We start from the raw sequence: 14,082 nt of genomic DNA on the forward strand, positions 1-14,082 counted from the left end.
TTATGTTAGAAGATTTATTTGAGATTTTATTTTGGCAAGAGAACGAAAATTTTTCCATGAAATGAACCAATAATCTTTTTACTATTCTTTAAAATCGACTAAAAGAAACACCCTTTATCTCGAAAACAAAGCGTTTGTTGGTCCATGTATATTTTTTCTTCAAAATTTTCAAGGAATCCCTCCTTTTTCTTCGTACAATTTAGGATAATCCTGTACAAGGTAAGGATAATCCAGTATAAGGTAAGAACAATCGAATCGGTAATAAAAAAAACTGCTATTATTTCGAGTAATTTTTGGTTCATACTTCGTTATCAAACCTTCCTTTCTTACATTACACATTACATTTCTCACATTAAAGAGTAAATGTTGTCCTCAAAAATTTTGATTTCGATTACCCACCTCCCCCCCCCCAAAAAAAAAAAGATCTACCTACGCCCTTGAACTTTACCACTAACAAAGAGATAGCTCTACCTATTGACAAAACACTAATCAGTGGACATCGAATATGAGGACCGCGGGGCTACTGAAGCTGCCCGTGGAATGTTTTTATTCCCGACCAGTGGCGGCTCGTGAGCTTTCATTCAGAGGAGGCCAAGCAAAAAAAAATAGGTATACCACTAGTGTATCTACTTAGCCAGCGAAATGCATACCCAAGTGCAAGAATGAATAAGTATATAGTTTTGGTAATGAAAATTTTGCCATCGTAAGGCATTTGGCTGAACTTTTTAATCAAAATAAAATCTACAATATCTTCAGTAACTCTGAGTTCCCTACTGACACTATCATTTTCATTTCTAGTTTCCGACGTTTCCGTTTCCATTTTTCTCGATAAAATATATCTGAATAGCCAGCCAATATCCTTCCTTACCTACAAACTTTGCCGAAAAATCCTAACACGAAACCACAATGCACACGCCGAAAGGAATAAAAAGTTCTGACCTATCTTTATCTTTCCCTAATTCTGGCGCTAATAAACAGAAACAGCTGATATAGACCCATCGTTAATCGCCGTGGATCATGTTCGGGCCGTTCGGGTTAAACGAATATATGCCCGGTCAACGGAGACCGGGCCTAGAGAGGAATTGGGTCTCCGCGACCCGCGTCTGGAGTCTGCTGTATTCTTTAGCGCATCGCATGCCTGTAGTACGGTGCAGCGGTGCGCAATCTTCTCAGTTTTGAAGTCTGTTGCGGAGAATGTATAAATAATATTGGGGTAAAAAGTATCCAGAAATTTGAATATTCTATTGATTTAGGTTAACATAATATAGTTGGACTTGAACTAAGAATGAAATATAATGCGGTAAAATTTGGGGAGGCCCGGCCTCCTCTGCCTCCTCTGAGCGGCCGCCACTGTTCCCGACTCCCTTCTAGAGGAGTTGGGAATGCTACTGAAGCTACTGAAAATCATATTTCAGTAGCTTAGAACTTGTACTAGTTAGGAGAACCAGTTGTGTGTTGTGTAGGCTTTGTTACTGTTTTCTATCACAAATTCAGGAACAGCACTATTGATTTTTTATCCAAGCGAATGATTGGATGGTCCCTTATAACCAGAATTTTTTTCGAACTCCTGATCTTCGGCTTAGGAGTATGTGGTCCTACCCACTGGACCAACCGACCTGGTCAGGTAAAAATATCCCTTGGAGAATAGGAGAGGGCATTCTGGATCATGTGATTCCCAGATTCCGCGATTATTGGGCGTAAAAATTCTCTAGAATGTGTAACGGTTATATTTTACACCATTTAGATTTCGGTTGTTACTGCGCCCTCTGGAGTTTGATTGTTGATTCAGCTCGGAATATTCCGTATTAATTTAAATTTCAATTTATTATGGAACAGTTATTTCCGGATAAGTGAGGTCGAATATCATTACCGTTGGGAAATATTTTATAGTTTCTGGATTTCTTGTATTACTTTTCTTCTATGTGGGAAGTTTCGTTTGACAACTGGTAGATTCTGTGGTTATGGATTGTCAAAATGGAGGTTATCGGCGATTTGAGATAATTTTGGAGAGAAGTTTTTTTGGAAAGAAAATTTGCCTGATTGAAGAATATATGATCTAGAATCATCCTTGTTAGAGGCGATTATTTCTTCAATTTGGGTAATTCCCTGTTTGGCTTATGGTATTGTGAATATTTCTGGGAAATACGTTTTATACGTGATTATAAAATTTTCTTCCACAAGGCCCATCTCTGGTATTGAATTTTACTCTGAAGATCTGAGAGGATTCGCTTCCCACCGATTAGTTCGAATAACTGTGGAACTTACACGAAGATTATCAAGAAGATCCTTTTCCCTCGAACAAGAACTGAGAGGTATAGATTCCTTTTTATTTTGTGAACAATATCTTATAGTATTTTATTAGGGTCCTAGTGCCTGGGTTGAGTCTAAGAATCCTAGTGCCTGGATATTTTTGGCAATCCTAGTGCCTGGGTAACGTTGAGAATCCTAGTGCCTGAGTAAGGTTGAGAATCCTAGTGCCTGGTTACGTTCTGGAGTCTGGTATATGGTATGGTTTGAGGTTATGGTACTTATTTTCTGGTAAATTTCTGGTGCAGTTCTGGTGGATGGTATTTTCTGATAGATAGTACAGTTCGAGTATATAGTATATTGCTGGCATATGGTGTACTTTGAGTAGATGGTATATTCTACGTATAGAGATCTCACCGTTAGATTTGCAGTCAACCTTCAATATTGATTTTGTATCAGGTAACCGGTGCTTGCACTGGCTTTAATGAGTATTGTACTGAGATTTAATTTTGGAAGTAACGATTTAGTGTACTGATAGTAAATCAGTCATTTGAATAGGAATTAACGGTTTTAATATAAATTTTAATTTTATTAAACGTTTGACTTGAGTGATTTGTTTTACTGCTACTCTGGTAGAGGAGTACGCAATTTATTCTTAAGACAGGCATATCTCTACCTGGCGCCCATTATTACCTTCCATCTAATTTTGAAGAACTCACTCCCATCTTCACTGAGTGTAGTCGCGAGCCGAATTTAGCCTTGTGACCGGCTTACTCAAGGTCGACACGTCACAAATTGGCGCCCAACGTGGGGCCCAAAAGTCTATTCTATCTGACTTGCAGTGGTTGATCGGTCTTGTTGTTATTATTGATATTTTTCATATTCCGTTAGTTTTCAAATCTACCTTGTTATAAATTTTTTCTGTAGTGTCGATTTCCGTTGTATTTATTGGCGCTGTCAATATTTTGTATATTTGGGTTAAAGGATGGTTAACCCTTGCCTAGAGCATAAATTTACTAGGGTGGTCACTACCCCCATCTAGTGGCTGACATATGCTTAACATCTTTTGTATCGTCAGAACCACGGTAGCAACATGCTATAATATCCATCTCCGTTTCAATTTGCTGAGATTGGACTTTTGAAGTTAATTCAAGTGTGACAATTCTGGTTTTGGTTGTGTCGGTATTGGAGTTTTGCTGGTGTCGTTTTCTTTGGGATTCATTGAGGTATTGTCGTTATTTGGTTTACCGTATTAGGCTTTTTGAAGTTACTGGCAGAAAAAAATTTGACCTTCTGGTAAAATTTTTTTTAAAGTAAGGGGGGATTTGTAACGGTTATATTTTACACCATTTAGATTTCGGTTGTTACTGCGCCCTCTGGAGTTTGATTGTTGATTCAGCTCGGAATATTCCGTATTAATTTAAATTTCAATTTATTATGGAACAGTTATTTCCGGATAAGTGAGGTCGAATATCATTACCGTTGGGAAATATTTTATAGTTTCTGGATTTCTTGTATTACTTTTCTTCTATGTGGGAAGTTTCGTTTGACAACTGGTAGATTCTGTGGTTATGGATTGTCAAAATGGAGGTTATCGGCGATTTGAGATAATTTTGGAGAGAAGTTTTTTTGGAAAGAAAATTTGCCTGATTGAAGAATATATGATCTAGAATCATCCTTGTTAGAGGCGATTATTTCTCCAATTTGGGTAATTCCCTGTTTGGCTTATGGTATTGTGAATATTTCTGGGAAATACGTTTTATACGTGATTATAAAATTTTCTTCCACAAGGCCCATCTCTGGTATTGAATTTTACTCTGAAGATCTGAGAGGATTCGCTTCCCACCGATTAGTTCGAATAACTGTGGAACTTACACGAAGATTATCAAGAAGATCCTTTTCCCTCGAACAAGAACTGAGAGGTATAGATTCCTTTTTATTTTGTGAACAATATCTTATAGTATTTTATTAGGGTCCTAGTGCCTGGGTTGAGTCTAAGAATCCTAGTGCCTGGATATTTTTGGCAATCCTAGTGCCTGGGTAACGTTGAGAATCCTAGTGCCTGAGTAAGGTTGAGAATCCTAGTGCCTGAGTAAGGTTGAGAATCCTAGTGCCTGGTTACGTTCTGGAGTCTGGTATATGGTATGGTTTGAGGTTATGGTACTTATTTTCTGGTAAATTTCTGGTGGATGGTATTTTCTGATAGATAGTACAGTTCGAGTATATAGTATATTGCTGGCATATGGTGTACTTTGAGTAGATGGTATATTCTACGTATAGAGATCTCACCGTTAGATTTGCAGTCAACCTTCAATATTGATTTTGTATCAGGTAACCGGTGCTTGCACTGGCTTTAATGAGTATTGTACTGAGATTTAATTTTGGAAGTAACGATTTAGTGTACTGATAGTAAATCAGTCATTTGAATAGGAATTAACGGTTTTAATATAAATTTTAATTTTATTAAACGTTTGACTTGAGTGATTTGTTTTACTGCTACTCTGGTAGAGGAGTACGCAATTTATTCTTAAGACAGGCATATCTCTACCTGGCGCCCATTATTACCTTCCATCTAATTTTGAAGAACTCACTCCCATCTTCACTGAGTGTAGTCGCGAGCCGAATTTAGCCTTGTGACCGGCTTACTCAAGGTCGACACGTCACAAATGTTACATTACCAATTAGATTTTACTGCCCAATGATGCCAATAGACGAGTTTATACACCAAACTGTAACTTTTGGGCAGTGGAGAGGCTTTTGGTAGAGCTCTCGAGCGTAATCGTTGCCCAATAACGGCTATTAATTAACACATCCTGAGAGATTGAAGTGAAATCCTAGTCGAAGAAATTTTTTGGAGGAACGCTTGGCAATATTCAACTCGCCTCACTCGGTCTCCTGGATAACAATGTAATTTGTATGAATATTTCATGTATGAACAGTCTCAACAACAAAACTACGCTCCACTCCAGACCAGGAGTTAAAACAGTGAAAACAACTCTATCCACTTATTCGAATCCAATAATCTGATCTAATAAAATGTAGATAGCGCGTATAGAGATAGATATATAGATAGCGAGAGAGAGAATAAATGAAGCTATCATAGGAGTGAGAAGCACGATGTTCGCATCAGCTGACTGGAGTTAAATCAAAATTTCGATTGGTTCCAGGAAAGGTAGGAAAAATGTAGGAATTTAGAAAAAAATACTTGCATTATTTGAGTTTGTGCAGATGTAGAGAAAGTATAGTGTGCAAAATGTAGAGAATGTCCTTTTTTCCCTCATATGTTTGCGGCACTCGCTTTTCAGATTCGTGCCACGAACTTTCACATTCGTGAGAAAAGTTGAACTTTCCCCACTTATTGCACAATATACTATGTGTCCCTGAAGAATTTACTCACATATAAAAGCTGTTTGTTCATATTCTTATCTTGTAGAACGACAAATATTTTATTTGCTCCGTTCTTAGCGGCTGTGCTTCCAACTAGAGTAGTTAGTAATTCAGGTATGTTGTTCATGAACAACTCTTTGGCTTTCTTCGTCGTTTCCAATATCTCCACATCACTTCTCACCGGCAACGGACCTGTCAGAGTTCCACCAGGCCAGAAGTTTTTTAATATAAGTGTGACGTAGTAATGCAACATTTGTTCTGATAGACACCAGTCGATTGTGTCCCGGATTTGGCGGTTAATGCTGCGTCCATAACTGACTTGAACGAATGCTATCAGGGTTTTCCTCAGATATTTGAAGACACCCCTCATGTCAAATATTTCACTCAACAAGGAATAAAGAGGCTCCGCGATCGTGTCTTTGGTTTCGTCGTAAATTCTTTGGTTACCGTTTGTTTTCACAAAGTCCACAGTATCGGTGCTACCTAATGTTTCCAAACATTGAGATATGTCTTCTTCATCACTTTCCCTTAAAAATATGCCACGATCTTTGTTCTGTTCGTTGTTACTGGAATAAACAATGGCAAATTATGACTTATAAAAATGTTATATCAAATATTTTTTTCAAATATTTCTACGCTTTGACATAGTATATATGTATACTTCATCACTTCAAATTTGTCCAAAGGGGACTACCTGTCTACTCTAAACATCAGTTAGTAGCAGATATACTATGTAAGTTTTAGTATATGAACAATAAAGAAAACAGGCTTGTAGTTACAAGTATCGGATCAATATCGTCAATAAGAGAACGACATATGTCTTTTATACATATATGTATATACCAAATATTTTTTCAGAAAAGTACCGCGAATTGTCACACAAAGTAACTAGACATTATGTACTTATAATTGTATCAAGTATAGGGTTTTCCAATAAAATGTTTCATTTTGAAAAGCCCGCTGTCATCATTTGCTATTTGAAAAGTAATAACTACGACATTACTAAAAATTGAAGGATCAACGCTTCAACAACGCAGTGAAATTAACTACAAAAATGGTGACAATTCGCAAAGCTAAAGCACTTTTGAGTCATCGTGTAGCGGCTTCTCGGCCGGCAATAGTGACAGTCGTGAAACAATTTAAGCTCTTGGGACAAGTTGGTGATGTGAAGAATCGAAATCATGTGCGTCGTTCGGGAACGACTGAGTATATTGTTGCTGTAGCTCGTAGTGTGTTCGAAAATTTAGGTTTGTCGATCTTCTTGATTAGGCATTCCACAAACGATTTTACACCTAATTTTGCATAAAGACTAAGGTCTTAAGGTTGTAGACTACTTTGCGCTGAAACTGCAATTCCGCTAGATGGAGCTACCCGAAAATTTTTGGTAGATTTGTACCTGACACACCCATTCAATTTGAAGAACCGCCTGTTTGGTATTTATTGCCCCTAATAAAATCTCAACTCTCGATGAAGCCCAGCAAAGAGTAAATTTGTGTTTCTGTCAACTTTAGAAATTCAGTTCAGTTTAGATACAGTGGCGTATCCTAGGGGGGATAAGGGGGATATATACCCCCAGGAGGAATATCCATTATATGTAACAACCTTATATATCACAATCTTATTATGAGTAAGCAAAATTCTTTGGAAAACTTCTTCAAAAGAAGGAAAATTTGATTTTTTTTCCTTTATCCCCCCTCCAAGGCTTATGTCTGGGTACGCCACTGTTTAGGTATATAATACTAAATAAGAAAATCGCTGAAAATATTGTGAAGTTAGAAATGACAATGAACCACTGTCATGGACGTATTTTGAGTATGGATAATAGAAATAGCAATTTATTCGAATTGAGAAAAAATATATGATCATCTCTGGTTGTATGATTTCACAGAGAAAATCAGAAAAATTTGGATATTGAGATTTCTAGAATGTAAAATTCGAAAAGCTTTTGAGTTCTCATTTTATGCGCCTTTGGAGGCCACAACACTGTGTATAGGAATATAAGATATGCGATTTATTAGGTTATTGTTGTCGGTCTCTTTATCTAGATGAGAATTTTTGATATTCTCCTGAAATTCAGAATTCAAATGATTATTTGACATTTGACACGTATTATAAGTCGTGAAAAAAAATTAGTGAGGGCAATAAGAAAAGAGTAACAGAATAGGAATGAAAAGTTGTATTTTGTTCTGTCTATCGGGTGTCACTTTGGGTTTTTACAGATATATTCAGCTCATCTAAGTTCAATATTCAAGCTTTGTTTCATCGAAATCGGATGAAAAGGGTTATTGCCAAATAAAATTCACACAATAATTTGTTTTACTAGGCGACAAAGTAGTGATTGACTACCTTAGCTGAATTCCCAGCCACGCTACGCTCAGCCATGTACAGTATAACTTCAGTAGTCCGGGCAGATTTCGTTCCGGTACCTGCCCGGATTATGAAGGCGTCCGGATTACTGGAGTGATTTTAATTTATGAAATGAAGTAACTTATAAATTATCAAAATGAGGCTTATTAATCAAGTCACAAAAAAAATATTATTTTCTCATAAAATAAAACAAAACTGAACAAAACACTCAAGTACATGTAACACGTTATGTAAATATGTACATGTAGGTATTTATAATATTGTATACATACATATTATATATGTATGCAAAATGAAATATCTTCTACTTTCTTGAAAAATACATATCAATTTTAGTTTGGACCTTTTTGGATGCATCTACATCAAGTGCAGAATGAAAGATGCTGCCGCCACGCTGTTTCCAACCGACATGTTACCGTTTTTTACATGTATAGACAGGAAAATGCTATTATTTTGCATAATGAATATTTTCGCGCCCGGATTTCAGAGGCAAAAATTTCAAAATGCCCGAATCCCAGCAGTGTCCGGAATACTGGAGTGTCCGGGCTAGCGACTATCCGAACTATCGAAGTTGTACTGTATTAGTATTTTTTATAATATGACTCGGCTTTGAACTATCAGCCGCGGCAAATATTGTAGATAGAGTTTCGGGAATAGAGAGTTTTTCGAAAGATTTTTTTTTTTTTTTGAGAATTTTTTTTCAGATTTCTCAAATATTTATAATTTTCCATATTTCGGCAAAAATCCAGATACCTTTTTTTCATCTTAATTTCTTTATGACTTTTGAAATTCACTTTATGATACTAAGCGCTCAAAATGTACTTCTCCAGAAATCATAACGAATAAAATCAGCTAGCATATATATTTTAGGAACAGTATCGTTTATAATTCTAACAATGATTTCATAACAAGTTTTCTACCTATCCCTATTATTCAGTGCAATATTGTCATAAACTAGTAATGTACACAATTTTAGCCAGTCAGAGAAACCCTACCCTCGTAAATCATAAAAGTGTCATTCATCTCGAGCCATAAAATACAGTCCAAGATTCTATTGGCGTTCTTGTTGCAAAAAGGCGTAAAACTTTGGGAGGCGTTCCAAAAAGCATAATTCTATTTGAAAAACATCTACAATTAGAGCAAATCAAGCAATTTTAAAAAAATGCTTGCACCAATTCAAAACTCGTAATATCACTGAACATTTGTGGATGAGTTACTTGAAATGAGAAGTCTCTCTAAAGCTGAATAGTCATTTAAAGAAAGTGTTTAATTTCAAAGTTCAATTTTCGGAATACTATCGATTTTTTTTTGAAAATCGAGACGAGATCTTCAAGTTCACTATCACGTCATTGTTCACTCAAAAAATGAAATGAATCCGACCTGTACTTTGGAATTGGAATGCACTGAAATTAGCACTGAAATAGCAGTGGTATGAACAAGGTATTGAACACCCTTAAGGCTTTTAAAGTTCAGTTTACACAAGAACTCAACGGTAGATCACCAGCATTCACATTTTAAAGAAAATGTATCAAAAAGATCCAAATTTTCATTGGAAAATGGAAGATATTGTTGTGGACGACGTTTATTTTCAACAAAGATGGCGTTACTTAGCACACAAATAACTTTGCAAGAAAAGTTCCCTGGCCGTGTTATTTCTCGAAGAGGTGATAATAATGGTCCTCCTTAGATCTTGTGATTTAACATCTTTAAAATTTTTGTTTTGAGGCCAGGTCCATGCGAATGCTTCACAATCGATTCAAGCCCTCAAAGATGGAATTCGTGAAGTTATCGCGAACATACAGCCGCAAAAGTGCGAATTGATCATGGAAAATTTCATGAAAAGAATATGGTACTGCAACCTGCAACCGTAGGTGTGGCGGTCAATTGGTTGAATTTTCTTAAAAAATACTTTTTTTTTTATCAAAATGAAACCTCTCTTTGGAAAACCCTGCATTTGGAGAAATGAATTCATACAGGCCTTATTGAAGAATAGTCATGAAAAGATACGTGATAACTTACCTTTTAAATAGTGTTGAAAAGGAGAATCTAGTTTTCTTTGGACTTGGACTAGTATGTTTCAAATGATCAGAACTAGGACTCAGAAAAGAATAGATTGCTTCACTTTGATTCAACTTGTCATCTTGGAGGATAAACTGAAATATTATGCAATTAAATGAAGAAAAAAATATTGTGTCCAACTGAATCAATATGGATCGGCTTATTATATCAATTTTTGGACGTTACTTACCTCAAGGTATTTCTGTATCTGTTGTTTAGCCTTATCGAGTGAAGCTTTGTCAGTTTTTCCAAATAAAAACTTGAAAGTATTAGATGGTAATTCTAGACTCCTTATTTCTGAACACATGGTTCTCAATTTCCTGTGCAACTCCTGAAATTGATATAGGCTCCTACAAACTACCCATCCTGTACTTATATCCTCCTCTCCTTCTACAGTGTCGTTAGCAAGCATATGAACCACCATCACAAATTGGGGTGGTTCTTTTTCATCAGGGACCTGCAAAAAGTTTTTCCGAAATCAGTCGATTCGGAGCTGTGGGTTTGATCTGATGAAAATCTAAAAAGCGATACGATTAAATCAAATTACTGAATTTGAAGACCTAGATACGCCGATCTAAGACTGAAAACCAAAAATTGGAAAAATATTGGAGTGGTTCCAAAGTTATTATGGCTTTCGGAGAATATGGACCAAATGAATGAAACATTCAGTGTTTCTTATAAAATAGGCATCGTAGGCCCTATAACAGTAGATGATTCGGACTGGGCGTCAACCTACACTTAATCTATGTATATGAAACAACCTGTATATTCCAATGAATTCCATTACAGAGTTTTGTTTGAATTGGTCATTTCAAAAAAAATTGTCTTAAAAGATATAAAAACGTATGGTTTTATATGTATTGATTAATTTGAATTTACAGTAAATGGACATTTACTCAAATATATCGTTTTGGATGATTTATTCCTCTTTGATTGGTTTTAATAGATATTTTGTTAGTTGGAATTGTATTTTTAGTCAAAAATGTATCTATCAAAAATAAAGTAAATGTTTTGGCAAAATTTTGATATTCATATCAAGGTTCATTTTCACGGGGATAGTAACTATCACGATAGTACATACTATCGTGATAGTGATAGTATGTAAACATAATTGAATGATAATTTTCACGATTATAGTTTTTGCGATAGTTAGCATCGTGACAGTAACTATCGCAGGAACTATCAACATATAAACTACTTGATAGTTACTATCGCACTGACGTGACAGCACTCCCGCACTATCACGTTGTGCTAGATAGTTGATAGAACTATCACGATAGTTCGGGAAAGTATATATAAAGTGCTTTCCAGTCAGGTGCGAGTCACCCCACTCGGCGCACTAGAGCCTCATGGCTGGCTATCATTAAAACGCGCCAAAACAAAACTGTCAAATTAAACCTAAACAAAGCAGCGTACTACAGCTGTCTCGTACTTTATGCGAAGTAACGGTCTTATTTCTCTCTCACACCTCTCAGGGCTAGAGGTGATAATGGCAAAACATTGGTTCCGTGAATATTGTGTGTTTTCTTGTGTTATCCTCTTTGGTCTTGCAGAAGATAATGATAAAGTATCACGAACATCAATGTATGATTTGTGTAGACTTAAAAATAGTAAACTTTCTTCTTGGACAGCAAAGTGGTTACACGAAATATCCGTGTTTCTTGTGCCTCTGGGATAGTAGGGGCAAAATACCACTGGGTTAAAAAAGATGACCTCAGAGAGTAAACATGGACGTTGGGGGAAAGAATGTCATTAACGACGCTTTGGTCGAAAGAGAAAAAACATACTTCCTCCGTTACATTCAAAGTTGGACTCAATAAAGCAATTGGTAAATCTCTTGATAAGAATGGGTCATGTTTTGCTTATATAGGTGTAAAAATGCATCAGTGGAGCACAGAAAAACTCAATGGGGGGATATTTGACGGCCAATAAATAAGACAATTAATTAAGGATCCTGCCTTCATAAATTCAATGAATCAAGTTGAACGAGAAGCTTGGACATCATTTGTTGCAGTTGCAGTAAATTTTCTAGGCAAACATAAAGCTCAAAACTATGTTGAAATGGTTAACAAGATACTTAATAGTTTCAAATCCTTAGGGGGCAATATGAGTATTAAAATGCACTATTTACACAGCCACTTAGACCGTTTCGCAGAAAATTTTTGGGGATTTTAATTGGCGGTCACACATTGAATATGACTTAGATAATAACAACAAAGATAAACTCCATTCTAACACTGGCTGATGAACAACAAGGCTTTAGAACAGGAAGATCCTGTACGGATTCTGTGTTCGTGATGCGACAGATAGTCATATTATGTCTTAGCATAGTATAAGGAAAGGATTCCTTATACTATGGTCTTAGATATTATCAAGATTTCCATTCTCAATTACTCCTTCCTAAATTTATCACGTTAGTCCTCATAGTTTCCAAAATATTTAGAAAAATCCGAAAAAAAGACAGAATTTCCTTAGTCACAATAAGATGATTTATTTTTACAGTCATTATCCTATGCGTATACTCGATCCACTTTCTCGAACTAGAATGATGTAGGAATATCGTCCATATCTTGAACTCGAGAAATAATCATCACAGGATGTTTCAAATATTTTGCCAAAAATTGTGAACAAAATTGTATCATAACTTTCGATTTTCAAATTAGAACCCCATATTTTTATGATTGCGTTGGATTCTACGGAGAAAAATAAGGGTAGTGTCCAAACATGTCCAACAGTCCCAAGTTCAATGATTCAAGAGTTATTCGAGATTTTATGAATTTATGTTATACAAGACCTAAAATTATACGCAAGAAAACTTTGAGAAAATTTTCATATAAAAAATTATACGGCAAATAACAAAAATGTGGTCATTTTTCCCACCAGATTTCGGAGAATCCTCTCCTTATGTAGTTTGATAGTTATCCGTTTGGTTATCACTATTGTTATTGTATGGGTCATCGAATTTTTATCATTGTATCAGTTCATATCTTGAAAATAATCAAAGGAAAATATTTACCTCCACACTCTGCACAACTGCTCTCCATTTACCTAAATTTTCTCCCCAAATTTCAGTTCTATTTATGTGTGCTTCTAATTGACGCTTCTCTCCTTGAAGCCATTCAACTTCTTTTTCTAAGATATCCAGTACCTTAGAATCATGCCTCAAAGTAGCACGCAAAGCCTGCAGTGCCTGAAAAATTGAAATTTCAATGAGAATAAACATTATGAAAAAATTTCATCCCCGTAAATGAGGCAAAAGTAATATTATCATTCAGATCAGAATAACGAATAATTTTATTGCAATCTACCGAAGGTAGCCAAAGCATTGGCTACTTGAGATGAAATGTTTATTTTCTGATTTAAGAATCTTCGCTCGTAACATGCATTTCAGAACACCCTGAACAACTGTAGTGTAGTTCTGATTGTGTGTTTTCTTGTGTTTTTGTTGTAATTCTTCTGCTTATTCTAGTACAAATAAAAAATTTTAAGTATGTCTGCTTCGTGTGTAGCTTACAATTGTGTTGTTATATTCAAAAAAGGGTTGGACGTGACACTTCATAGGTGAGAAAACAAGAAGTGATTTATCGTTTATTTTATTGAATATTTTCACAAGTCCGAAAATTAATTGAAATGGGTGATGGCAAAATGGAGTTTAAACAAAAAACCTGCCACAGCCGTAATATGTAGTAATCTCTTCAAAACAGAGGACTATTATGTCAATCATTATGGAAGTTTTGAAGGGAGGAGACATATAATTATGATATTGAGAACATAACGAATACTATACAGCAAATTCCTACCCTTTATAGATCCGGAGTGTATGAATTTTTGACCATGTTATTCGATGGTTTCGAAGCCCTGATTCGAATCTCTCCGTTGGATGTTAATCATAATTTTTTTATATATGATATTTATTAAATGTTTTTTTTTCATGAGTGCTTGCATATTTATGATTAAAGGTAATATAATAAACTCTTGTATAAAATTTGCATTCTCTTTTAATCGTTAGAGTAGAGGAAGATG

General features: G+C 35.6%; 1 protein-coding gene across 1 annotated transcript in view; it reads right to left on the reverse strand.

Annotated features, from left to right (window-relative positions):
• The window catches only part of LOC123682013 (sorting nexin-25), a 42,000-nt gene that overhangs the window by 3,393 nt on the left and 24,525 nt on the right, over positions 1–14,082 (reverse strand). The window contains exons 9-12 of the mRNA XM_045620388.1: positions 13,076–13,249; positions 10,250–10,516; positions 10,021–10,154; positions 5,645–6,200 (exon numbers count right to left, since the gene is read on the reverse strand). Coding sequence (XP_045476344.1) covers positions 5,645–6,200; positions 10,021–10,154; positions 10,250–10,516; positions 13,076–13,249 — 1,131 coding nt within the window. The remainder of the gene's footprint in view (positions 1–5,644; positions 6,201–10,020; positions 10,155–10,249; positions 10,517–13,075; positions 13,250–14,082) is intronic.

This window comes from Harmonia axyridis, chromosome 6, assembly GCF_914767665.1.
Source record: "Harmonia axyridis chromosome 6, icHarAxyr1.1, whole genome shotgun sequence".
In the NCBI taxonomy this organism is placed as follows: domain Eukaryota; kingdom Metazoa; phylum Arthropoda; class Insecta; order Coleoptera; family Coccinellidae; genus Harmonia; species Harmonia axyridis.